The sequence below is a fragment of the Carassius gibelio genome, chromosome A17 (assembly GCF_023724105.1).
Source record: "Carassius gibelio isolate Cgi1373 ecotype wild population from Czech Republic chromosome A17, carGib1.2-hapl.c, whole genome shotgun sequence".
NCBI classification, from domain to species: Eukaryota; Metazoa; Chordata; class Actinopteri; order Cypriniformes; family Cyprinidae; genus Carassius; species Carassius gibelio.
In genome coordinates this window covers 16,779,368-16,805,526 of record NC_068387.1, presented here as the reverse complement: position 1 = coordinate 16,805,526, position 26,159 = coordinate 16,779,368, and the positions used below count along the sequence as shown (strand labels likewise).

Genomic DNA, 26,159 nt, shown 5'->3' with positions numbered 1-26,159 from the left:
CTCATTCTGTAAAAAAAAAAAAAAAACACCTGTATTTGTGAAAAGCAAATATCCAAAGCAAGGGGAGTCAACGTGCTGTGTGTGAGTGAACGTTGCAGAGGGAGTCCCACCTGGAGCAGGAGGCCCTTCTCCGTCACATGACTGCATGTGTGCGTACGCGCCGTGGATGCCACTGAACATGGCGGATGAGAACGCAGAAGCGGAGCTCGATTTAAGGGGCCGACAGAGCCTGCTGCTCGACGAGGACACATTTTTCGCCATGGAGGGTCTGCAAGCCACCTTTCAGCAACTCGAAGCCGAGCTTCGGCAGCAAGACGTTTCTGAAGAATCGTCTACGGAGTATTGCAATAACTTCTGCCAGGTACGCGCAGCATGTATGCGAATTGTTTATATGTAACGAGCTGTGGTGGCTCGCGTTAGCCGACCAAGATGCAAGTTGAGACTGCGACCAACCATGCGTGGATGTTTTCTCGACGTGTTGGCCGTTTAGTGAGCCATGCAAACCCAAAACTATCGAAAGCCAATTGTGTTGGCATGCACGCCCTATACCCAGCAAATTTTGAGGCTTTGCAAGCTTTAAGTTGGCAATTTCAAGTAGCAAGCTGGTTGTGTTAGCTAGCTGATACTGTATAGCGTGTTGCACGGCTTCCCTTGCCCTCAGTTTATGGTGTGTGTCTGTGGTCTTTAAAACCACGTTCAAGAATCGGTTCAGACGGCCTTTTTGGAACGGGATTTCCATGCATTTTTGGAACAGGTATATCTTGAAGAGGGGGTCCACAGTGCGTTAGTTGGGTGGGGCTCGGTTGTGTTCTGTACTCGGGCTCTACTAACTTTGATGCCCCTCGGTCACGTGTCACTACTAATCAAGCTTTGGAGTGTTTGCATGCTTGAATCCAAACTCAGACCCATTTTAAGAGACCCAGTTCTCGTTGCATTCACACTCGGATCTATTTTTAGTTATGATTGGGTTTAATTTTCATTCACACCATGTTGTTTTTATGGAACCAGCCCACTTGAATATAATCATGTAGTATTGATGATGGTTAGGGCCGTTTTGAATGTTAAGAGTAATTGTATTTTCTGTCAAAGTTAACAGCCAGTGAACAATACTTGTTTGTGTTCAGTAAACTTTATGGCAACACTAAACATTATTATTGATTTAATTCAGCTACACATAAATAGTGTATATATAGAGAGAGAAATTCCAGCCCTATTAATTTAATCTTTTTACTACAAAATAGATTAATCACATTTTTTAAATGTACTGTACTGTACTTTTATTAGAGTCCTGTTGAACCCTCAAGCCTTCATTTTGTCTGCTTATAGAATCACATTGAGTTGCATTTGACTGTAGTAGTAGTACAGTTTCTTTATTTTGAAAGAAATGAGTACTTGTGTTCAGTAAGACACATTAAATTGATCAAAATTTACAGTAAAGCCATTTACCGTGTTACAAAAGATTACTAATTCAAATAAATTCGAAAAATTATATTCTTATATTTATTAAAGAATCCTAAAAAACTCAAAAATGGTTACACTGATGATAATAAATGTTTCTGTGTGCTAAATCAGCATATATGAATGCTTTCTGAAGGATCTTGTGACACTGAAGACTGCAGTAATGGCTGCTGAAAGTTCCAATTTGCCATCACAGAAATAAATTATATTTAAAATATTAGAATGGTAAACACTTATTTGAAATTATTACAACATTGACACTGTTTTTACTGTTTTATGATCAGCCTTGGTGCGCATAAGAGACCTTTTTAAAATTTGATGGCCCTACATTTTTTTTACGTTAGTGTATATGCTCTTTGTTCTGTCATATTCATACAATATTAACAATGACACATGGTGGAGATGTGTCATTGTTAATATTGTACAGTACAGCAGATTTGTTAGATATAATTCTTAAGTTTAACGAGAGTGCACTATGTTCCAATTTGTGTTATAAACAAACCATACTACCATCGAACTGGCCTCTGTTCGATTCATTTTAAAATGGCCCTTGAAATTTTGGAATGTTTGCATGTATTTCACAAATTCAATGTGAACTGCTTTCAGACTCCTGAATCGAACTTTGTATAGCACAAACAATCTGGATCTAAATTCTAAAAATAAGTGTAACTTTTTCAGGAATGTTAAGTGTGGGGCCTCTTTTCATTTTGAATTTTTATTAAAGTAAATTTTTTTGCAATGTAACTTTGTTGCATTTTATCTGCATTTTGGTGAGGTTTTTATCATTGTTCGGTGAATAACTGTTATTTGTGACAACACACATCAGTTATACAAAGACAATTTTTATGTCCCCATAACACCATAATAATGCTTGTCTTTCAGTGTTGGTGCTGCACTTGTAATTTGGTCATAACAAGCACATTAACAATATCCCATTGGGAACCTAAAGGACCCATTTAGGTTTAAAAGACAACATTTAAAACCTCAGCTCTGCCCCTTCCTCAGCATCAGTGTTGCTCTGGCAACCACTCTAGCCAGTCTCAATCCTGACAGATGCCATATGCCACACCCTACCTTAACCCGCCTTTGAATATATTTGATAATTTACTAAAAATTGTATTAATAAACTGGTTTTTCACTCCTTATGTGTGCATCATGGGTTCTTCTTTCTGATTGAAACTTAACCCATGGACAGATGTTTGTGAAGCGGGAAGGAGTTCTTAGTTTTCACCAGAGCAGCCATGTTTTGGTTGAAAACAAGTTGAAACAAGTTTGCTGCTTGCTATAAACCTTGAACGGAACTGCTACTGATATGCTACTGTACTGTTGACCCAGTGAGGTCAATAGTACAGTCTTGCGAAACTGCAGATTGCAATGTCCTGCAGTGTGTTTTATTATTTAGACTAGGCCTATATAAATATTTCTTCCTCAAGATCTGGGGTAAATCTGCTTAACAGGGCTATACCCAATTACCCAGAGGGAGCTCACCTAATCTTAGTTTTATGGGTTAAATATGGCATGACATTTCCTCTGTCTATAATAAGATATCAGCTGGGATTTAACATCCTCTAGGCTTGAGGTTTGTGAACGGGGAGTTTGCATGTGTATATGAGGTTATCTGGAGTTGCTCTGTGCTGTAGTTATCCCTAAGGTCCAATCAGTGCGCCTCAGCACAGATGGAGTACTGTGGAAGTGATGTATCAGGGGTTTCTCCTCACATCCTCCCTTGTGTGGACCTGTAAGTTTGCGGTAGAGAAAGCATGCTTACCTGTTAGAGCCAGGCTCTCTAAAGACCCTTGTCGACTCTTTGCAGAAGTCAAGCCTCATCCACCTTTGTCTTGTTTCTTGAGCATAATTAACCAGCCCTCAGAAGATTTTTTTTTTTTTTTTTATGTTTTTGACCGAAATCTCTTATACTTACTCACCAAAGATGCATTCAGGGATCAAAATGCAGCAAAACAATAATGTTGTGAATATTAATACAATTTAAAATAACTGTAAAAAAAAAAAAAAAAAAAAAAAAACATCCTCTCCAGTCTTCAGAGTCGCATGCTCCTTTGGAAATTGTGATGTGTTAATCTATTGTAATATTTTAAAAACTTTTACATTTGAAAAATTAAATGGGTCGTTTTGAATAATAAAAGAAATCATACTGTCCCTAAACTTTTGAACGGTAGTGTTCATCTGCTCAGAATTTGTAAAATGGTTAGAGTACGCGCAGCCCTTTGTTAGTGTATTTTAAAATATGTTAGACCTCTGAAGAGCAGTAAATTGCACTTGACTCGCAAATAAAAGTACAGGAGATCATATATGTGTGGTGTTAAAATAGCTTTTTTTTTTTTTTTAAATGATCTTGTTAATTTCACTTATTCTTGTAGGCTCTAATGCATTACGCTGGAAGCAGGAATTCAGTGGAACATGGATTGGCTCTTTTGGAGGTCTACTGTCTGTCAATTAACTGTTTTGCTACTGCCAGGCCTCATCTCACAGACGACTCCCCAAATGTTGCCCTTGTGCTCAAAAGACTTGCATTGTAAGTGCTATTTTTAGAATGCTAATATATAAAGGTATAAAATGAATATCCATAATTTATTTGTGCGGTCATTGAATTCTTTACACAAACATTTGTAAAAATAAAATTATGTCCAGTTTTTTGCTGCTGCAACTGATCATGTAGTTTTTAATGATTTATTTTTTCCAAATGTTGCGATCATCTGCAGGAGTTGCCTTGAATTGTTGTTATCAGTGCCTCAAAATGATATACCTTTGGAAGCATGGCTGCAGTTCCATGGTTCAGTTCAGGTAAGATCAAAGTTGAATTTATTGTGTGATTATAGATCAAAAGTGTGATTATAGATCAAAAGGGGAATCTTTTTTTAGCGGTCAAACCACAATTGCCAGGCCCCCTATTGAAGACCATTGTCACAGATGAGAGACAGTCTGTAGTGGTGTTCATGGACCAGGGACGGATTTACATGTGCTCGCTCATCCTGGGGGGCCTGAACACAATGAAGAGATGTATATTTTTGTTATACTTTAGACTACCTACAACATTAAAAGAACTAAAGCCCCAGAATACATTGAGCAAATAAATATAACAAACAATAGGGCAAAGAAAATGACACACTATTTCCATGTTTTCCATCTTTTTTTATGTATTGAAATCATGCTTTCTATCTCCTGTTCTATCTCGCAGATGCACATACAGGTAAATCTCAATAAATTAGAATGTCGTGGAAAAGTTCATTTATTTCAATAATTCAACTCAAATTGTGAAACTCATGTATTAAATAAATTAATTGCACACAGACTGAAGAAGTTTAAGTCTTTGGTTCTTTTAATTGTGATGATTTTGGCTCACATTTAATAATAACACCAATTCACTCTCAATTAAATCTACAAATTAGAATAATTCACAAGACCAATTTAAAAAGTTGTTGGCCTTCTTGAAAGTATGTTCACTTACTGTACATGTACTCAATACTTGGTAGGGGCTCCTTTTGCTTTAATTACTCCCTCAATTCGGCGTGACATGGAGGTGATCAGTTCGTGGCACTGCTGAAGTGGTGTGGAAGCCCAGGTTTCTTTGACAGCGGTCTTCAGCTCACCTGCATTTTTTTTGGTCTCGTTTCTCATTTTCCTCTTGACAATACCTCATAGAGAATCTAATTCAGGTCTGTTGTGGTCTGACTCTTTGTTCAGGCGGCCCATGAGGCCATGCTGCAGTATGGCAGCACAGATTTGCATGCCCTGCTGAACATCACAGGTGAAGGTGGAGCTTGGAATAATCCTGTCCTCGTCTCACTTCTTACCTGTCAGTCAACAGACCCAGATGAAGGTGAGTAACGCCATATTAATATTGCTCATTATTCCCACAATAAATGTAAACAAGTTTTGCATGTCACTGCTTTCATATAGAGAGTGATTTAACCTTTTGTTGTTGGTTTAATCTGCTATGTTGACAGGCTGACATTTTATTAATTTTTACCAGATAATGTATGTATTATCTAAAGACCGACATTAATACAGTGTTGATATCTGCTGTGAGACACGGTCAGCTGTTTACTTATCATTGTCTTCCTCTAAAACAGTGAATGCGTATCTTGCTTTGGAGGGAGAAGGTTTCATGGAAATGCGCATTAAACACCTGGAGAAAGTAGGGGAGGTAGAGAAAGCGCTGATCCTAAACAAAGCCTGTGCTAACTGTAGCCTCCTGCCTAACCAGTCTACTTTTCGCCAAACATTTGTCTCTCAACTGTGCCAACTGCTGCCTAGTGAGGAAGCAATTTTAGAGGTAAAGTTCCCAGATTTCTTTAACGATTGGCAGATAAATCACACATGATATGTTTTGTTAATAAACTACATTCTTTTTCTATATCTCCCTTGCTTTGTAAGATTTCTAGAATAGATGCAAAAGATGTCCTGGACATTATTTGTAACATGGATGCTGAGGGAGAAGAGAGCACAGCCTTCATTCTGTGCACCACTTATTTTACACAGCAGCTACAGCAGGACAACTTGGACTGTTCCTGGTATACCTGTTATAATCAAAATACACTGGACTTTCTTTGTACTTGTATTTAGCTTTGTTCACTTGTGAACTGATCACTGAGGATAATGCTAATACCATGTGTAAATGAGATCTAGATTTCCATGTGAATGCCATCTCTAATGAAGTTAATTTTTTCCTGTGGTTTTTTTCAGGGAGTTAACCCTCGTCTGGAGCAAACTGCAGAGGAGAATTGATGTGTCCCTTGAATCATTTATTGAACGGTGCCTCCAGTTTGGAGCCATTGCCAGGACTATCTACCATCTCCTTTTCCTCATTCGTGTAATTCAGACAGAGGTGAATAGACCTGTTTCCTCCCATGTTATTTCTTTTAATGTATGCTAAGCTGTTCCTTACTTTGTGTCTATTGCATTTTTTTCAGGCAATGCTGCTTGGCCTAGCAGTTTCAGTTGAATTGTGCGTGAAGGCTCTTCGGCTTCCAAATCAAGATGTAGATGCAAAAACAATGGTCTGCAAAGCTGTTGCCTGTCTCCTCCCTGATGATCTGGAGGTTATACGGGCTTGTCAGCTCACAGAATTCCTCTTATGTCCTGTTCAGGAAGCCTTTGATGTTCTTGAGGAGCTCTACACACGCCCTGATCAAAAATATGATGAGGAAAATGCCATTGTCCCAAATTCCCTGCGTTGTGAGCTGCTACTTTCTCTGAAAGCACATTGGCCCTTTGACCCTGAATTCTGGGACTGGAAGACATTGAAGCGCTCCTGCATTCAATTACTGGGACTGGAACCTGAGGAAGAAGTAGAGAATGTAGCAGTACCTGAGGAGCTGTGTAATGTTGGAGAAGTTTTGAATGAAGAGGTTGGGAAGGAGGAAGAAGGTGATTCTGAGATTAATGTATTTAGCACTAATAAGCAAGAGCAGACAGTGGAAAAAACAGAAACCAGAAAGGGGCAAAAAGACTCAGAAGATGTCTCTAAGAGATCTGAGCATGAGAAGAATAAATATGTCTGTCAGATATGCCAGAAAGAAGTGGTGGAGACACGAATCTGTCAGCATGCCAGAAAACACATGAAAGATGATGTGTGGACATGCCCTGTGTGTCTACAAAAGTTTAAAAGTAAAAAGGAGTTTGAGCCACACTCCAAAAAACACATTCAATTTTCTGCAGAGGGTCACTGGAAAAAGAAAAAAGTGAAGAAGAAGGTGGACCCAAAACAATATTTCAAGGAGGATAGTTTTGATGAGTTAGAGCCGGGTCAAATTCCTTTGGACCCTTCTCTTGCCATGTACTATCAGTCTACCCATGACCCTGTTGTATTAGAACATATATTAGAAAAAGCTGCCAGTGTGCCTGATAATGAAGTAGAAAATGACTACATTACATTTGACTACATTAAAACACACTATAAGTTACAGGATCGTGATGTTTACCAGTGTCCAGCCAGTAACTGCTCAAGAAATTTTAAACTCTTCAAATATTTGGGTGTGCACATCAAAAATGAACATGATAGTGAAGATCCCAGTTTGAAACATTATCTTGAAATGAAAGACCGTCGGGAGAAGTGCACTTTCTGCCGGAAGACCTTCATGACTCCCTATCACCATCGCCAGCACCGCTGGGTCCATTATGGAGATCTTCCCTACATTTGTGTAGTCAAAGGTTGCGGTGCCCGTTTTGACACCACCAATGAACTTATATCACATAAACATAGCCATGGGTTCCATTTGTCCTATGGCTGTGAGCTGAAAGGCTGCAGTTTCTCCTATTGTGACCTTGGGCAGCTCTACCACCATGAGGCACAGCACTTCCGCGATGCTGCTTACACTTGCACCAGCCCAGGTTGCAAGAACTTTTTCTACTCTCGCAAAGAATTTTTTCAGCACTTGGCAACCCATGGCATCACCTTTACAGAGAAAGACTTTGAGACACAGAGAAAAATTAAAAGAAAACTCTTGCTCCCAGTTATGGAAAGCTCTGGGTCAAAGGTGGAAGTAGAGAAGGGCATCACAAAAGGTTCAAGTTCTTCACAGCTTTTGGTTAACAGTGACTCTAAGGTCTCGTTGACATGTGTCGCTGTCTGCTTTGATGGTAGAAAATTTACGTGTGGTTTAAAAAGTTGTGGGAGGACTTTTACTACCACAAGAGAACTTCAGAAGCACTTGAGAATTGCTCATCCAGATGAATTAAATGAGGAGGATCAGAAAGTACAAGCAAAGCATTCTAAGACTCAAGCCAAAGAATTGCAAAAAAGTGGTCAGGATAACGCTCTAAGAAGGTCATCTACAGAGGAATCTAATCACGAAAAGGTTCCCTCACCTGCTCCAGAGTCCATAGATTGTGACGCAACCATTTCAAATGTGGAACTTGGGGCAGCACTGACTGAGATCATGCTTGGATTGAATCAACTAAGCCTTAATTCTCCAAGAACCAGATATACTATCCGTAATTCACAGAGCACTTGTACACCCACCTTAAAAGCAAGGTCACCTGCCAAAGCAGCTAACAACAAAAATGAGGTGAGAGCTCAAGTATCAAGTAGTGATTCAAAGAAGCTGCCAAGCAAGCCGGATTCGCCACAAACACGTGACAACATTAAAGACTCAGAGAAAGTGCAACTTCAAAGCGAGCCTTCAACCAAGCCTTACACCTGCGAAGCCAAAAGCTGCCACTACCAGAGCCTTACCAGTTGTGCTTTAATGCAGCACTACATTAAAATTCATGGTTACTCTGAGGAGAAGGTTAAACAGATGGAGGTGTTTCAGTCTCAAAGGTTCAAGCCTGAAGGCACTGAGAATTCTGTCTTGAAGGACAATCAACCACATAGCGAGTTCCTTGTGCAGGCCACAACGAAACCTTACACCTGCGAAGCTAAAAGTTGCCACTACCAGAGTGTTACTAGTCGTGCTTTAATGCAGCACTACATTAAGATTCATGCTTACTCTGAGGAAAAGGTGAAAGAGATGGAGGTGTTTCAATCTCAAACATTCAAGCCTTTTAAGTGCCATCTCTGCTCCAAGAGCTACAGAAACAAAAAAGAATTGAGAATCCACTATATACAAATGCATCACATAAACAAATCTGTTGTTGAGCAGATGAGCTGCTCTTTTAAAAGAAGGCTAGTTAATAAAGAATCTGTGGTGTCATCATCTAAGGTGAGGAACAGGAAGAAGTCTTTGAAGATGGATGATGCTAAAACCCAAAGACGAGAAAAACACATGTGGCAACTGAAATGCCAAAAACAAGATTATCGGTTATGGAAGAGCAAACTTAGTAGGAAAAATGGACAAGCTAAAGCCGAAGTGAAAATCCAAGTCCCTTCTGAAACTGATGCTGATGTAAAACACTCCAATGTTGATGTTAGGGGAAGTCGCCGTTTGGTAGCAAAAGGGAATCTGAGCTACATTCTCACTAAATACAATAAACCCTTTCACTGCGTCCATAAAAATTGCAATGCTGCCTTCAATAATCAGAATGCCCTTGTTGGCCACCTTCAGTTGGTGCATCACTATAACCGCTCACAGTTGTGCTTCCCATGTGAACACAAAGGATGCAATAAGCAGTTTAACAACTTGTCCAGTCTTACTAAACACTACCGTAGAGAGCACAACTTTAACAAAAAGAAAATTACATCAAAAATGCCCTGCAAGTCTAAGAACATTACAAAAAGACAGATGGCTTCATCAGAGGAGCCTATACCGAGGTTCAAGTGTACCTATGCTAACTGCAATGAGTCCTACCATCTCAACAGCAGCCTCTTGCGTCACACAAGTCAGTTTCACCAGAACCAGACTCCTCTTAATCCAGCTGCTACATCTGCAAATGAGTTTAAATCAAGCTATAAAAAGCATGTGTTATATAGGCACTGTGATCCTTCTGATTCCCTTGTGGTGCGTCTCCAGAGTACACCTAAAAAAGATGAGTCAAACAGTGGATGTCAAACAAAGTTAATAATCTCCCCTTCTTCCCAGTCATTGAAAGATTCTCAAAAGTTGCCTCTCAAGCAACCTTTGAGATGCTGCCTAAAGGATCAGGAAATTTCTGGGTCTGATGAGAACTTTCAGTCAATTGAAGAAACTGCAGAGGAGGAGCTGGACGAAGTGCCTAAGAACCTAAAAATCAAACGAAAAAAAGGATTTGACCTGATTGTCCTCCGAACACGTGAGGAGGCTTTGCAGATGTGTCAGGACCGCTGCCTTCCTGTGGCATTCCCTTGCATGGTACAGAATTGTGACTCTGTAGTCATGAGCATGCATAGTTTGAATCGACATTATATTAGGGTTCACAAATTTAAACGCAAAAAGTTGACTGAAAATAAGGACAAATTATGTTACACTGCTGAAAAGTTAGAGGAGATAATACAAAAGAAATCTGCTGTGTCTGCTATCCCTGATTTAACCAGAATTCCAAATGGCGTCCTCAAAATGGAGTATCAGTCCGAACCTGTGCCCTCAGGTGGCCCATCACTCCCAATGAGTCTCCATTCTATCAAAACCGAATCAAAGGGGCAGAAAGTGATTGAGATTTCAGGGGAGCCACTGCCCGACAGAAGTTTGCTTATTGGTGCTGAGGATTTGCTCTATGGCTCTCCGAAGTCAAGTGGGCAGACTGAAGAACCCGTTTCTGAGGAGAGTCCTAGGCACAAAGACAGGTCAGAGTCGGAGTTAACAGCACCTCCCCTTATTCGCCCTCCACCCCTTGACCTCTCTCCACCATCTACCCTCAGAATTTCTGTTGATGAAAGCTCACTTGAACCCTCTGGCAAAGACAGTAAATCTATTAACATTCCTTCTACCGTTTCCATATCAGTTCCCACCCCAACTCGGCAGCCCCTCAGACGGAAGAATGAACTCTCTGAACCACCCCAAGTTCCTCTTTCACCCATCCCAAAGGATCCTGTAATGCACAGTCTATCCCCACGAGCTTTTGACATTGGAAATTACAAACCTATGGGCTTTGAGTCGTCATTCTTGAAGTTCATTAAAGATAAAGAGGAGGAGATTAAATTTGAAAATCCATGGACTGCAGTGGTTACTAATCCTTGTCTCAGACCTGATCCACCTCGCCGCCATGATTTATTCAGACGGAACTGCTCTGTTAAGGAGAATACTCAAAGAGGAGCACCAATCTCTCGAAGCCGCAAGATTCGCTCATCCCCTCTGAGGCACTTGATGTCTAAAGGAGAGTGTACCTCTATCCAGAATCTTCGTCTGATTTTGGAGAGAGCTTTAGGGGGCTGTGGGGACCAAGCTATAAAACAACTTCAGTTCTTGAAGCCTGTGGTGGTTCTAGAGAGGCCAAAGTCCTTTGCCTCCATTCTCGATCTCTTACCCTCTGAAACTAAAGCATAAGGTTCTGTTTGGCACCAAGGCAGTTAAAGCTCTTGCCCACTTTTTTTTATTTGAGACTTTCATAGTATTTTTTATATCATTGATACAGTTTTGATTCTTTGCTGCCAGGATTAGGTACCTTAAGTTGTGAATGTTTATATCTGTAAATATGGACAAATAAAAAGAACAACAAATTACTTTGAAAATGCATATTCTGTTTTGTATACACACCTGACCAATCATTGTAAATGACTCCAAATGATCCACGTTACACTGAATTGGTTTTATATACACTAAGAATTAGAATAGCAAATACATTCCTTCAATTTACAAATTAAATGGAAACACCATTGGTTGTTTATGAGTCTTACAAAAAAGTTTGGTAATCTTTGAACAGGAGACTGGCATACATACTGATATTCATACTCAAAAACAAACGTCAATGTAATTTAAAGCAAATTCTCCAATATGCTTGGATTTGGACCTTTTTGCTTCAAATAAGAAAAGCAAATATGAAATAATTGCCAAGTTTCCAATGTCTTACCATCTGTAATGTTGTCCCAGAAACATGAGCTGGCAGTGTGCAAACCTGCCCCTTTTTTTTTGTAGTATGATGCATGTCACTTGGTGAACAAACAGGAGAATGAACTTGGAGGGAAATCACAGCTACCATACCTTTACATTTGTATTATTGTAGTTTATATATATATATATATATCCTGGTTAATTTTGGTCTGTGAATGAAAATATAATAATTGCAGTTCTGCAGTATGAATGAAAAAAAAAATATATTTCTTCTACATTTAGAAATAGAAATCACAACTCCACTACCTAGTAGTTATTATAATTTTTGTGTCAATTCCTCTGAAGACTGGTCCTTGTCCACTGAGTGTTTTGTAGTGTCTATGGAGACAGACCAGGGTCACTGCCTGGATTGTAATCACTGCCACAGACTCGCTGTTCTTCATTGTTTTGCATATTTTCGTCTCACAAAGCGTTTTTTTGTCGAGTATGAAAAAATATAATCGAGAAATACATTTATTTATCTACATGAAATTACCTTTTAGCTTTTTTCCACCTGATCTTTCGTTAGCTCTCTCCTTGATGTATACACGAGTTGCATGAACTAAGATATTGTGCTTTTTTTAAACGAAACACAATAAAATATTATAATTATAGGTTTTATTTAGCTTTTTAGTTTTTTCTTCAACTTGCATCTTATTTTAAGATATAGTACTATGAAACCCACGTGCATGAAGGTGCACAAAGTAAAAGAACGTCACTCAAATATGTTTAAATTACAAAAGTAACTCATGTAATTTTTATGATAATTATTTATTTGGTGTATTTAGCCCTGACTTTTGTCAGTATCAAATTTCACTGTTGTGGAATTGTTTATCTAAACATAATGTTTGATTAACCTGTATCTGTTTGTATAAATAAGCCAGGAACTCGTTTCGTTGTGCTGTTGTGTCCGATCGAACACAGTTTCTAGTTGCACCATATTTCCCTTGAATGGGGAAAGGAAGTGATAGAGCATGAGTAATCGTGGTTTGTGTATCCCTTATGTCGTTTACCAATATATGGGCTTAACACATACACATTCTTGTAGGGTTCTAGTCTCGTATTGGGTTGGAATAGGTACGAAGATTATCTGTTGTTTTGAATGACTATCAGACAGAATTACTGGAAATCCCGAAGATAATTAACGGTGCACTGCAAAAAAAAATAACTACCGAGCCGTAATAATGCTGCAGGAAATTCTCGCATTACCAGTTGAAGACAAAATCTTTTACGCTGTCCTTGTTTTCTCATGGACCGTGTATATTTGGGAGGCTTACCTCGCATGTAGGCAGGTGAGTATATGCTTACTCCATATCTTGGTTATGTTTTCGGAAAACATTAAAAGGCAGACACTTTATGCCTTGTTCTATTCTAATTTGTAGACTTTGTTTAAATCCAAATTAATCTCATTTTAGAGCTTTGTACAAATGCATTGTGATTTAGTGAAACGATGAACCACTCTGGACACTGTATAAACCAACTCACGTTTTGCCTGTCACAGAGGAGGATCTACAGAAGTACAATGCATGTGCCCACTGAGCTGGGCAAGATAATGGATTCAGAGACCTTTGAAAAGTCTCGCCTCTATCAGTTGGACAAGAGCAACTTTGGCTTCTGGTCTGGACTCTACTCTGAGGCGGAGGGCACGGTGAGCTAAATGACAATTTCAAAGTTTTAAATGAAAACAGACTTCTAAATAGTGAAGTTTATTTAATATTTTTTTTGTTTATAATTAATTTTTTTCTTTTTTTTTTCTTTTTTGGATTAATTGATTGGTTCTTGTTTTTTAAACTAGTATAAGGAAGATATCTCCACATCTGTAGGTTTCAGTTGCAAGTTTCTCATGAGTGCTCAGGGAAGGGAAAAAATGCACCTTATGGTTTCGTTCGAATTAAGCCTGCATATCTTTTATTTTCCTTTTTAATGAACTCCAATCAAGATTCTTTTTTTTTTCACCCCATTTGCATTTGGTTGTTCCTCTATGAGCATGTTTAATTTACTTCTGTTTTGTAGCTGATTTTGCTCCTGGGAGGAATCCCATTCCTCTGGAAAGTGTCCGGGATTCTCACAGCTCGGTTTGGTTTTGGTCCAGAGTATGAGGTAGGTATATTCTCTGGAACCTTTTTAGTGGAATTATATAGAATTTGTTCTCATTATGTGTGAATTTTGGACCGCAAAATCTATCCCAACTAATATGATGCTATTTATAACAGGTAATCCCTTTTGTTCTCAAATGTCAGTATAATTTAATGTTAAACTTCAGCTGAATTAAACTTTGTGAAACTGAAGGCTGGAATGCAATAAACAGCTTTTCGAGCAAATTTTAAGATATTAGGTATATGCTTTTCGATTTTGTAAATGGTGAAAAAATCTGGCCATCACACATTAAACATCTGAGGGTCACACACTACCAGACTTTTAAGTTGTTCTGAACACAACAGCCTCACACCGAAACATGTGACTTGTTGCTAGCAGATGCTAAAGAAAACTGTATGTGTTCTAAAACTGGCTAAAAATATCAAACGTGTGATATTCTCAGACTGAATGGAATCATAGTTTGGACCTTAAAGAAAAAAAAAAAGTCTGCGCCTGTCATGCAATAGTTTTCTGTCTGGCCAAAATCATAGCATTGACTTCTCCAGTCTGCAGAAATCTACGTAAAAGTCATGTAATGTGTGTTTGGAAAAAGTAGATATTGTCCCGTTATCACATGAACTCATGTAGCTTTTAAGTGGTTGTTTTAGTTTTGAAGGATATTTAATATGCAAATGTATTGCTTTGGCAATCCAATCAATTTATTAATAAAAATAAATTGTTTACTGTGCATACTATATATACTAAATAGTTAACACATCCAGAAGGCATTGCATTATTTAAAATGGTCATCTTTCTTTCAGATCTCACAGTCTTTGGTGTTCCTGATGTTGGCGACTCTCTTCAGTGCTTTCACTGGCCTTCCCTGGAGCCTCTACAGCACATTTGTTATTGAGGAAAAGCATGGATTCAACCAGCAGGTAGATAAAGTCTTGCTCATATCTCTCGCTCTCTCTGTCATAGCAGGAATAAAACGAACTAAATAAAATCTACTGAAATGTCTCTTCTGTCCCTTCTTTATAGACACTGGGTTTCTTCCTGAAAGACGCTCTCAAGAAGTTTGCTGTGACTCAGTGTATCTTGTTGCCAGTGACATCATTGCTCCTCTACATCATCAAGATCGGTGGTGATTACTTCTTCATCTATGCCTGGCTCTTCACACTCATTGTCTCTCTGGTCAGTTTTTTCCTGGCTTTTGATGAATGTGTTGTCTATGAGAAAAAGAAGTGAATTGATCTGTCCATCTTATTTTGCTCCACAGATTCTGGTGACTATCTACGCAGACTACATTGCCCCACTGTTTGATAAATTCACTCCACTGCCAGAAGGAGAGCTGAAGAGTGAGATCGAGAGCATGGCAAAGTCCATCTGCTTCCCCCTCACGAAGGTCTATGTAGTGGAAGGTACAGAAAGCTGTATTAATCTTTAAATTTTTATTACTTTTCTATAGAACTTTAATAGTACATGAATATAATCTCCCTTCCCATAATATATCTGTGCTCACTTTTTTAGGTTCAAAGAGATCTTCCCATAGTAATGCCTACTTCTATGGTTTCTTCAAAAACAAGCGCATTGTGCTGTTTGACACACTTTTGGAGGATTACTCCCCTTTAAATAAAGCTGGAGAGAAAGAGCCAGGAACGGGAGAGGAGAATGAAGCGGCGAGCAATGAGAGCAAATCCAAACCAAAGGTCAGAGAGTCCGAGCCAGATCAATAACGAATTAGATGAAAGGTTTTTGTTGTTGTTTACATTTTTGTCTGTATTCAGAACAAGAAACAAGGCTGCAGTAACCCTGAGGTTCTGGCAGTTCTTGGGCATGAACTGGGACACTGGAAACTAGGCCATACAGTCAAGAACATTGTCATAAGCCAGGTGTGTTGCTTGCTGTGTGACTGTGCTTTACTGCTTCAACTCCAGTGTTATAGATTCCTAAAATTACATTTGGAATTTTTTTCCCTTCCTATCAGCTGTTTTTGTCACTGCACATTTCTGCAATGTTGTGAAGGTAGAATCTTATTAGGTTAAACAGTAGCTGATGAAAACATAACGCACCATAAGCAAATTATTTTAAGCGCGCTTGAACAGTGGATCATAATTTGAGGATGTTAACTCCCAGTTTCTTTATAGATGAACTCCTTCCTGTGCTTCTTCCTTTTTGCTGTCCTGATTGGACGAAAAGAGCTCTTCATGGCATTTGGTTTTCATGACACCCAACCAACTCTTATCGGGCTAATGATCATCTTTCAGTTTATCTTCTCACCTTACAATGAGGTACAACTTGCGTTTCTCTTTTTTTCTTTCTGAAAAATACACAGGGATTTGTTTTCTAACTATGCACATTCTGTGTAGAAAAACTTTTAGGACATTACAGTACATTTGTAAAAGGCATGGTCATTTTCTGGGGTATGTGAACAGTGTGACACAGCCATACAAGATTGATTCTAGGGCGTTGGCACTTATTAAAAGACAAGGAACCACCAAAATGCCAATACTGTAACACTAACCTGTCTGTAAATGTGTTTTTGGCCTGCCCGATTTTTGAGAAAATTATTTTTAGATTTTATTTTATAAGATGGACACACAAAAAAAACTTTCACTGTATTTATCGCATGTACATTTAAATAATTGTTTATAAAGTTGTATGTATATCTAAATCCAACCATTTTCTGGAAATTCCATTTTCTGATCCAATTCATCTTCTTTTTCCTACTTCAGTTGCTGTCGTTCTGTTTGACGGTGTTGAGCCGGCGGTTTGAGTTTCAGGCAGATGCATTTGCGCGCGGTATGGGCCGATCATCTGAGCTGTACTCTGCTCTCATCAAACTCAATAAGGACAACCTAGGCTTCCCTGTAGCAGACTGGCTCTTCTCTATGTGGCATTACTCCCATCCTCCCCTGCTAGAGCGGCTCCGAGCCCTCACTGGACCCAAGCAAGACTGACGGCTTTGCAAGGGGGTGCCACATTCACCACTCGCTCCCCCAAGAAAGGGTCTCCGCTGGCCTCTATTGGCCATCTGATATTGATGCCTATTTCGCTCTCTTTCCCTTTCTTTTATTTCAATTCCTCTTAAGTATTTGACTTTTTCCATTTGTTTGTTATCGCCTGGAAAGGAGTCTAAATTGTTTTTAGATTGCTTCATACGACTGTGTTCAAGATGTTTGTTTTGAGTGCTCCAGTATGCCTTTTGCATGCATACAGTATGCGTTTGTTTAGACATTTTAACTGTGATTTGCCCCCTCAATTTATTTCGACTTTAATTTAGTGTCCTCCACTTGAGTCATGAGAGCGAGGAGGTTAAAACATCTCAGAGGGGCCCTCAGCAACATATGACACCAAAAGATTCTTACAATTAATACTGAGTGCCAGCTGGTTTATTTTAAATAATGTCTGTCTGGTGAAACAGGAATGAGGTTTGTCTGCAGTATAGTCAGGTGAAATTAAATTGATCAGATGAAAAATTATATGTACTACCCAATGAGACTGGTATTCTCAACTTGTACGGCTCAGTTAAGCCAATTAAAATGTCTATTCCAATTTTAGTTCTTTCAAAAAAAAAAGTCTTTGTTTTACCAATTAATGGGGTTTGAATGTTTGTGTAAATATATATTTTTTTGTGACATAGGAGCAACATACAAGGGAATGGTTGACTTTAAAAATATTTAATGAGTGGTTCGAAATGTTGTTTTATTTAGTTAATTTTCCCTCTGTGCCTGAGTGTGCAAGATGTTGCTATGAGAATATGTGTAGATTATGTTATGTGGTCACATTTCCCCCGTTTCCTCAGAGAATTTAAACCATTGATAATATCAGAGTTCTGTTATATCGGTGAATACTGCATTTGAGGATTCTTGTTCACGTTAAGAATGTTAAATTAGGCATGCGATCTTGTCAAAATGTTGAACTCTCAAGGCTTTTACAGTAACTGACACATTCATGGATTAATGCAGAGTGGAGTCAATGGAATGTCCACCTGTTGAAAATAAACTCTAAACCATAGCAAATCCTTAGAGAGAGTTATATGGCTGTATGTTCAAATTTGTTCCACAAGGAATATGTCTTGTGACATCTGGAATGTTTGGACTGGAAAGATGAACTTTTGCATCACTATGAATAAAACCGATCGCAACAGCTTTGGTGTAAGCTTGTTTAATGTTTCCAGTCAATTTTACCCCAATCAGCTTTATTCACATCCTTAAGGGAACAGAAAGATCAAGGAGAAAAGCATTTGTACATTTACATTGCAAAAGTTAAGTTTTGATTTACATAATTTTGTTTGTAGTATTTTCATCAAATTTATATGTGATCTCCTTTCATTTGCATAGACGGATAACTATTATTGAACCTATGAGGTTAATATTAATTAACAGAATTTAATGTTTGGGGGTTTAATACATCTGTACATTAATGTTTAGAGTCTTATTCTTTGCTCCCAATCGTTCAAATAATTGTAATAAAGGTATTAATACATTTCACTGATGCCTTGGTTTGATTATATTCATAATTTGGTTAACTGCAGCAGAATGTCTTGACGGTCAAAGGGGTTGAGAAATTAAGTCCAACTGTAAATGTTTGCGGAGTTACATGGATGCATAGAATAATGTGATATTCGTGCTTGCAGTCAGTGCGCACGTCAGCTCAATTTACAGGCCGCGGTTATCGACTGTACCATTTTGGGTGCATTTAAAATATCCTGTAATCTCTCGGGTTGTTTAGTACAATATAAAAAAAATAGTAGAATAGGCTAACTTTATAAATTACACTAGAATTAGTGTATGTAAAGTGTATGAGTTAACACGGCGCTGACCATTTTATTGTATCTTTTTGCTTTAATAATGGTAGGTTCCTGTTATGAGCCCCCGTGAGTCAGGAGCGCACGCTTATGTCACTGCATGCATGAGCGTCTGAAGAGAATGGCGAGGTTTCTAACCCGTAATATAAGGACTTTTTTGACCACACACATCAGAATGTCTTCCGACCAGGTACATATGTATAAAATATTTTGACCCAGTGATTTTTAACATACTAAAGAAAAAAATAAAACCCGTTCATCACGCATTATCAGTCTGTTTACGTATTTCGTCACCTGTGTTGGTTTATTAAATACGCCATGTACTTTTATCATACAGCGTTGGTTAAAAGTATTAACATTTTTTAATGAAATAACTGCAGCTCTTTCAGAATGCCCTTGTGTTATGACCCCTTTGTTTTCATTCAGGATCATTCTCCATTCTTTGAGCTTTCAACTGCAAACTCCCTTTAGCAGTACAGCACATACAAATTTATGTATTAAATAAATCCATATATATATATATATATATATATATATATATATATATATATATATATATATATATATATATATATATATATATATATATATATATAGCTCAAAATTTGTGCATGTTACTAATTCCAGGTTGCATAATAAACAATTCTGTTTCGTGTAATCTGTGCCTGTGTCTCTCTCCTATAAAGCTAGGAGAACTGGGTAAAGGTGCTGGGAAAGGAGGTGGCGGAGGAGGAGCGGTGAGGGAGGCAGGAGGTGCTTTCGGCAGGAAACAAGCAGCCGAGGAGGAGATGTACTTCAAGTGAGTGGTTTTGTATGATCCCATTGTGAATTTCATCCCTCACACTAGATTTCTACTGCTTATGTGGTTATTAGCTAAATCGAGAAGGTTCTGGTTGCAGACTTGGACTTGCACTCTCAGACTTGCATTCTCAGAGTTGCACTCTCAGACACTTGTGCTTCCGCTAGCGACGTCACTTGCAGTCTTTATTATTATTTTTTTTCTATTTATTGATAATTTTTTGTTTGAATCTTTCAACATTTTAAAACAGTAGCCAGGTGGTGAAGACAAGAAAAAAGAAACTAAATTACAATGTCACTTGCAATCGCTACTTGCATTCTCAGACTGGCACTCTCAGACACTTGTGTTTCCGCTAGCAACGTCACTTGCAGTCTTTATTTTTTATTTTATTTTGTTCTATTTATTTCTAACTTTTTGTTTGAATCTCTCAACATTTTACAACATTAGCCAGGTGGTGAAGACAAGAAAAAAGAAACTAAATTACAATGTCACTTGCAATCGCTACTTGCACTCTCCGCTACCTGTGACGTCACTTGCAATCAACACAAATCGTGCATGTTGCCAATGGAGACAAGACGCTGTGGTGGTGATTAAATGATTAAAACTAAATTAGTAAGCATACTACTATACACAAAGTCTTTCGTTAAGCATTTTCCTCCTGTAGAAAAAAATTATTATTTAATGTACTACAAGGCAAGCAGATGGCTATGAACACAATGTGAACACTTAATGTGGCCTAATAACAGACTAAGATGATAAAGACAATTCAGTCGGCCTTGCCTATATGTCTTGTTGTTGACTCAACGTACAGATCAGCAAATATCAACGTGCATTATGAAATGCATTAAGTGATTTTAAAAGGATCAGCTCTGTACAGGCAAGCAGACGAGTCCAGAACACAGTGCGTTAAATTGTACATTAAACGTTTTCCTCCTATGGAAAATCATTATAAATAAAACACATAATGTAGCTTGGACAAAGACAGTGATATAAACGAGTTGTAGACAGTTTATTCTACATGGAAAAATGCTTAACGCAAAACTTTTCGTGTTGCATTTATTCACCACCACAGCTTCTTGTGTCCATTGGCAACAAGCACGATTTGTGTCGCAGAGAGTGCAAGTAGCGATTGCAAGTGACATTGTAATTTAGTTTATTTTTTTCTTGTCTTCGCCACCTGGCTACTGTTATAAAATGTTAGGAAATTCAAACAAAAAGTTAAAAAAAATTCAATACAATAAAAAATAAAGACTGCAAGTGATGTCACTAGCGGAAGTGCAAGTGTCTGAGAGTGCAAGTCTGAGAATGCAAGTCTGAGAGTTCAAGTGTAAGTCTGCAGCCACACCCTCTTGGCTAAATCAGCCATCTCTGTATTTGATTCTGCTATATGCAGTTATAAAGATCACACAGTGTTTATTTAGAAGGATTTATTTGGAGTTATTTACCAAAATGAAGCCACTAAAAAGCCACTTTTTTCATGTCTAATTTCTCCTCAATCACCTTCACAGGAGAAAAGAGCAAGAACAACTGGCTGCTCTTAGAAGACACCACCAGGAAGAGATTGACCACCACCAAAAGGAAATCGAGAGATTACAACATGAAATCAGTCGCCATGAGGGCAAAATCAGAAAACTTAAAAAAGATGACTGAGACTAGCGACTCTAGACATTACAGTTCATAAAAAGTGCCGCACACAGAATGTTTCAAATGGGATTAAATAATTGTAGATGCATTATTTTTTTTAAGAATTTGAGATGAAAGCATATTGGAATACAGATAGAACTTAAACACTGAAATAAAATGTGTATTTAATCAGTGCAGTTTCTCCTCTTCACAATAAATATAAAATTGTGTCCCAAATATGAATGTGTGTCTTGGGATCAATAATGTGTTTGGTGAACAATTAATTTGGTTTTGGAAAATATTCATCTGTAAATTATAAGATACTTTAGTTGTTTAAGGCAAACTGTACCAAATACAAGAGTTTTCAACGCTATTCCTGGAGGTGTCTTGCAACAGAAATTTGTATTGTCTGACAGACCCATTTCAGGTATTTATGCTAATGAGCCAATCAGCTGTGTTAAATTTAAGGAACATCTAAAATATGCAGTTTGACTGGGTCCGCTTTTAATAATTATTACAAAATTTCTAGAGCCCTTGTAGCTCATTTGCGATCCAGCTAATGGCAGTATAAATAATAATCAGATCTCAAACTGTTCACTGTCACGTCATTTCCGATGATGCGTAAAGCCCCGCCCCTGCCCCTGTCTTTTACGTCGGGCGGCCCCGCGTGTCTTTCTTTTCCCTCATCATGGCGGACCGGTTCAATAAGGTGCGTTCGAGTGGCACGATTTACATCAAACATCTCGCTTTTCTTTGGCGAGATAATGTAGTATTTGAGGGCTAACGTGTAGGTAACGTTACCTGACGCTATTTGCGCTTTGTTATTCCGTCATACGCGGTAGAATTACCATTTTGGAGAGAAGTGTGTCTACACGCGCGTTCCGTCTTGCTGCAAGTCACAGGCCTGTAGTGATCGTAACACTCGTGGGTCTGTAAAATCAAGATTAGAGTTCCAGTCCATGCTCAGGTACTCTAAAATTAAACTACTTGTGTCCTCAGGATATGTAGGTAAATTAAGAATGTATGAAATCTGTTTGTTAAGAAGTGCATTTTACTGTAATTAGCTGAGAAACTGCAACGTTGTCCAATGTGGTGTCTTGCTGTGTAAAATGTGTAGAAATATTGCTGGTGTCGTGGTTATCTAAAGGAAAACGCAAGGCTAGCGTCAGACGTGCTTGTCGGTGATGAGTTCGCATCCACAGTTTAGTATTCGAGTTTAACGACAATGAGAATACTTTACGTGCACTACCATCTGAGACAAAAAGCCACGTTCTGATGGACGCATAAGAAATTATGAAACTAACGTTACTCTGCGCTTACAAAATCTGTTTGTTTTAACTCCTAGGTTCTGATCCTTGATGGCAGGGGCCATCTACTCGGTCGTCTTGCCGCTATTGTGGCCAAGCAAGTGTTGCTGGGTAAGTTTAGGCTTTTTGAGACGTAATTTATAAACCGTTTCAACGGCAACACATGTTACTGCGCATGCGCGCTTCTGTGGCCCTAACTTAACTTCCAGTAGACTTTCAAATAAGCAATAACATCAGCTAAATAGTCGCTCTAGTGTAGATTATTTTGATAAGCAAAATACTTTTACTGCGTAAAAAGCAAGTCAAATGTATTCTCTGCCAGCAGGGGGTGCTTTAAGCGTTCAGTCTAGCGTTACTCGTCACTTGTGTTTGTAGATGGCGCAGTAGGCAGACTGGTAAACCAACACAGGCTGGAAGTTAACTTTGGGCCAGGCGCCTTCGCCCAACAAAATGGCCTATAGTAACTTAGTATTTCTTGCTAAAGTTGGGTGAAGTGTCATTTAAGACTTTTAACAAAGTTGTCAGTCATGTTCATGAAGTGTGCGTTTCAACAGCTGTTTGTCTCGTATGTGTATATAATTTTAAGTAGCCATGCTTTATTTACAGGCCACAAAATTGTGGTGGTGAGGTGTGAGGGTATCAATATCTCTGGAAACTTCTACCGCAACAAATGTAAGTTTTAAATGCACTGATTTAATGTGAAACTGTTGATCATCGGTAGTAAATGGGATGGTTTGTGTGCAGTGAAGTACTTGGCTTTTCTCCGCAAGAGGATGAACACCAACCCTTCCCGTGGACCGTATCACTTCAGAGCCCCCAGCAGAATCTTCTGGAGGACTGTAAGAGGTGAGATCATTATTTTTTTGGCTGTCACAGATGCATTACAATGGCTGCACTTCAAACAATGATGAACACCATTATCCCGAATCTGAGCCAAGTTTGATGATACCAATCTACGGATCTGACTACTGAGTTTGTCACAAATCATTTGTGATGTTTCACCCTTTCAGTGGATGGGTAGATTTAATGTTGACTTTCTTGAACAGGTATGCTTCCACATAAAACCAAGAGGGGTCAGGCTGCTCTGGATAGGCTGAAAGTGTTTGATGGCATCCCTCCTCCTTACGACAAGGTAGCTTATTCTGACACTGCTTATTTCACAAATACATAGTCAATGATGACCATAAACCGCCTTGTTTGAATATCACCTGAGAACAAACCCATCTAAAACTGAGACATTTCTGCTTCTGTAGTTAGAAGTCGTTTTTTTTTTCTTGTGGTATCTCATGTGTTTGTGTTCCACAGAGAAAACGCATGGTCGTCCCAGCTGCCCTAAAGATTGTGCGTCTGAAGCCCACTCGCAGAGTAAGTCTTGTGGAATTATTTTTTTTTTTCAATATATGAAATTGCTGCTTGTCAGTGATGTTTCCACAGTAAGTATGAGTTTAACGACCATGAGTCCACTTCATGCACTACCAACTGAGACAAAAAGCAGCAGATACTTACCCTAAAAAACACATTTTCCTGCATTTTTAATTCTGGATTTTGATTTGAAGACAATGTTGTGCCCCATAGTAACCTCTTTCTGATTTCTCGTTAATTGTAGTTTGCCCTGCTTGGACGTTTGGCTCATGAAGTTGGTTGGAAGTACCAGGCTATCACCGCCACTCTGGAGGAGAAGAGGAAGGAGAAGGCCAAGTTGCGCTACACAAAGACAAAAACTGCGATCAAGCTGACCAAACAGGCAGAAAAGAACGTTGAAAGCAAAATCGCAGAATATACTAAAGTTCTTAAACATTATGGTGTCCTTGTTTGAGCTGTCCCTGCAGCCAGTCCAAATAAATGTTTATAGAAACTATTGTCTTGAGTGAGTTGTTTCTTTAAGAATGTTTTTCAAATGGCATATTGGGTTTAGTAAATTGTCACTTCAAATTCCTGTGGCTGCATTTCCACGTGGGTTATGTTTGACTAGACTGGAAGGAAGTGTTAAATTATGCTTGGTTGATACAACATTCATACGTAGTATTGTTTATTTTAAGCTTGGGTTTAATGTCAGTTTATACTTAATCCTATAATGCGTTTTCTGGTATCTTTTTAAATCCGTTTTTATTACATGTAAGATTTGCTCTTCTAAATAGAAAGTGATTTTCAATGTAACCTGTTAGTTTTCTGCATAGGCACTGTAAACATTTTGAATCTTTTATGAAAGTGAGCAATATAACAACAGTTTCAGCTACATTGTGTAGGGGGGAAATATTGAAAACCAATTACAAATTTGTCAAATGAAGTCTTTAATGCAAAAGGGGGAAAACATGTATTTTCCGTGAGTTTATGTGTGCCTTTAATCTTATTTTGATGTTGAATATGTAACGCTAATATCAGACTCGCGTTTCGATGCTTCCCCTTGTTTTCTTTTTCACTGAAATTTTAATCAGGCTAACTCCAGTTGGGCCTATAAAGATGTCTTTCACTTAAAAAAGACTGAGACGAGCTTTAATGTCGAGTACCACTACCGTGTATATACTCAATTACTAATTTATTTTACTAATTAGCTGATCTAAACACTATGACACGAGGCTGTTTGTCCTTTTGAGCAAAGTGTACTTTGAGTACTATGAACAAGTCACATTTGCATTAGTGAAATCACATTGGGTGTTAGTCAGTCAGCAGGTTGTGAGAATCTTTCAGTGCATCACTTACCTATTTAGGTATTCAGTAGATAAGAAACCCGTGTCCATCTTACATGGATTTTTTTAGATCCATCCATCATCTTCTGCTTATCGGGGGCCGGGTCGCGGGGGCAACCGTCTTAAGCAGAGACGCCCAGACTTCCCTCTCCCTAGCCACTTCTTCCAGCTCTTCTGGGGGGACCCCGAGGCGTTCCAAGGCCAGTCGGGAGACAGTCCCTCCAGCGTGTCCTAGGTCTTCCCCGGGGCCTCCTCCCGGTGAGACGTGCCTGGAACACCTCCCTGGGAAGGCGTCCAGGAGGCATCCGAAATAGATGCCCGAGCCACCTCAGCTGGCTCCTCTCCATGTGGAGGAGCAACGGCTCTACTCTGAGCTCCTCCTGAGTGACCGAGCTTCTCACCCTATCTCTAAGGGAGCGCCCAGCCACCCGACGGAGAAAGCTCATTTAGGCCGCCTGTTTCCGGGATCTTGTCCTTTCGGTCTTGACCCACAGCTCATGACCATAGGTGAGAGTAGGAACGTAGATTGACCGGTAAATCGAGAGCTTTGCCTTACAGCTCAGCTCCTTCACCACGACAGACCAGTACAGCGACCGCATTACTGCAGAAGCTGCACCGATCCGTCCGTCAATCTCACGTTCCATCCTTCCCTCACTCGTGAACAAGACCCCAAGATACCTGAACTCCTCCACTTGAGGCAGGAACTCTCCACCAACCTGATGTGGGCAATCCACCCTTTTCCGAATGAGAACCATGGCCTCGGACTTGGAGGTGCTGATTCTCATCCCAGCCGATTCACACTCGGCTGCAAACCGTCCCAGTGCACGCTGAAGGTCCTGGTCTGAGGAGGCCAACACCACAACATCATCCGCAAAAAGCAGCAGATTTTTTAGATGCTAAAAATAATCATTTTAATTGGTGGTGTCAAATCTGGACACCTCTATATTTTGATAAAAATATTAGTGCATTTATAAACCTGACATGTGTTTCTGTGTT

The 26,159-nt window shown here is 39.0% G+C and overlaps 4 protein-coding genes and 3 non-coding genes across 8 annotated transcripts; all 7 read left to right on the top strand.

Annotated features, from left to right (window-relative positions):
• Window positions 1–71: 71 nt before the first annotated feature.
• LOC128031571 (zinc finger protein Rlf-like) lies at window positions 72–11,503 on the top strand. The gene is made up of 8 exons (XM_052619887.1): window positions 72–361; window positions 3,837–3,991; window positions 4,179–4,260; window positions 5,161–5,296; window positions 5,550–5,752; window positions 5,854–5,990; window positions 6,163–6,304; window positions 6,390–11,503. The coding sequence occupies exons 1-8, from the start codon at window positions 146–148 to the stop codon at window positions 11,316–11,318; spliced, it is 6,000 nt and encodes a 1,999-aa protein (XP_052475847.1). The 5' UTR covers window positions 72–145; the 3' UTR covers window positions 11,319–11,503.
• A 1,252-nt stretch (window positions 11,504–12,755) lies between these two features.
• Window positions 12,756–18,086, top strand: LOC127933501 (CAAX prenyl protease 1 homolog). Its single transcript, XM_052530534.1, has 10 exons — window positions 12,756–13,153; window positions 13,363–13,509; window positions 13,875–13,961; window positions 14,759–14,875; window positions 14,979–15,131; window positions 15,217–15,358; window positions 15,468–15,646; window positions 15,725–15,829; window positions 16,085–16,228; window positions 16,673–18,086. Exons 1-10 carry the CDS (start codon window positions 13,046–13,048, stop codon window positions 16,895–16,897), a joined length of 1,407 nt encoding a protein of 468 aa, XP_052386494.1. The 5' UTR covers window positions 12,756–13,045; the 3' UTR covers window positions 16,898–18,086.
• A 721-nt stretch (window positions 18,087–18,807) lies between these two features.
• LOC127933470 (ATPase inhibitor B, mitochondrial) lies at window positions 18,808–21,406 on the top strand. The gene is made up of 3 exons (XM_052530498.1): window positions 18,808–18,937; window positions 19,434–19,546; window positions 21,055–21,406. The coding sequence occupies exons 1-3, from the start codon at window positions 18,848–18,850 to the stop codon at window positions 21,194–21,196; spliced, it is 345 nt and encodes a 114-aa protein (XP_052386458.1). The 5' UTR covers window positions 18,808–18,847; the 3' UTR covers window positions 21,197–21,406.
• A 347-nt stretch (window positions 21,407–21,753) lies between these two features.
• Window positions 21,754–24,334, top strand: LOC127933469 (60S ribosomal protein L13a-like). 2 transcript variants are annotated; one of them, XM_052530496.1, is made up of 7 exons: window positions 21,754–21,878; window positions 22,515–22,587; window positions 23,083–23,148; window positions 23,221–23,322; window positions 23,523–23,608; window positions 23,782–23,841; window positions 24,083–24,334. In XM_052530496.1, the coding sequence occupies exons 1-7, from the start codon at window positions 21,858–21,860 to the stop codon at window positions 24,290–24,292; spliced, it is 618 nt and encodes a 205-aa protein (XP_052386456.1). In that variant the 5' UTR covers window positions 21,754–21,857; the 3' UTR covers window positions 24,293–24,334. The 2 variants fall into 2 exon arrangements, with proteins under 2 accessions (XP_052386456.1, XP_052386457.1); XM_052530497.1 differs by lacking the exon at window positions 21,754–21,878 and adding an exon at window positions 21,907–22,136.
• Window positions 22,344–22,431, top strand: LOC127933632 (small nucleolar RNA Z195/SNORD33/SNORD32 family). The gene has a single exon (XR_008147551.1). It is a non-coding gene; the product is annotated as a small nucleolar RNA Z195/SNORD33/SNORD32 family (small nucleolar RNA).
• LOC127933634 (small nucleolar RNA SNORD50) lies at window positions 23,376–23,451 on the top strand. The gene has a single exon (XR_008147553.1). It is a non-coding gene; the product is annotated as a small nucleolar RNA SNORD50 (small nucleolar RNA).
• LOC127933633 (small nucleolar RNA Z195/SNORD33/SNORD32 family) lies at window positions 23,889–23,965 on the top strand. Its single transcript, XR_008147552.1, has one exon. It is a non-coding gene; the product is annotated as a small nucleolar RNA Z195/SNORD33/SNORD32 family (small nucleolar RNA).
• Window positions 24,335–26,159: the final 1,825 nt, after the last annotated feature.

Excerpts from the sequence above, each read along its gene's own strand:
- LOC127933470 (XM_052530498.1), top strand. The coding sequence starts at position 18,848 with ATGCATGAGCGTCTGAAGAGAATGGCGAGGTTTCTAACCCGTAATATA. Across the intron at positions 18,938-19,433 it reads TCAGAATGTCTTCCGACCAG|CTAGGAGAACTGGGTAAAGG; the intron begins GTACATATGTAT and ends TCTCCTATAAAG. Across the intron at positions 19,547-21,054 it reads GAGGAGGAGATGTACTTCAA|GAGAAAAGAGCAAGAACAAC; the intron begins GTGAGTGGTTTT and ends TCACCTTCACAG.
- LOC128031571 (XM_052619887.1), top strand. The coding sequence starts at position 146 with ATGTGTGCGTACGCGCCGTGGATGCCACTGAACATGGCGGATGAGAAC. Across the intron at positions 3,992-4,178 it reads GTGCTCAAAAGACTTGCATT|GAGTTGCCTTGAATTGTTGT; the intron begins GTAAGTGCTATT and ends GATCATCTGCAG. Across the intron at positions 5,753-5,853 it reads GTGAGGAAGCAATTTTAGAG|ATTTCTAGAATAGATGCAAA; the intron begins GTAAAGTTCCCA and ends TTGCTTTGTAAG.
- LOC127933469 (XM_052530496.1), top strand. The coding sequence starts at position 21,858 with ATGGCGGACCGGTTCAATAAG. Across the intron at positions 23,323-23,522 it reads CTTCTGGAGGACTGTAAGAG|GTATGCTTCCACATAAAACC; the intron begins GTGAGATCATTA and ends TTTCTTGAACAG. Across the intron at positions 23,842-24,082 it reads GTCTGAAGCCCACTCGCAGA|TTTGCCCTGCTTGGACGTTT; the intron begins GTAAGTCTTGTG and ends CGTTAATTGTAG.
- LOC127933501 (XM_052530534.1), top strand. The coding sequence starts at position 13,046 with ATGCTGCAGGAAATTCTCGCATTACCAGTTGAAGACAAAATCTTTTAC. Across the intron at positions 13,510-13,874 it reads ACTCTGAGGCGGAGGGCACG|CTGATTTTGCTCCTGGGAGG; the intron begins GTGAGCTAAATG and ends TCTGTTTTGTAG. Across the intron at positions 16,229-16,672 it reads TCTTCTCACCTTACAATGAG|TTGCTGTCGTTCTGTTTGAC; the intron begins GTACAACTTGCG and ends TTCCTACTTCAG.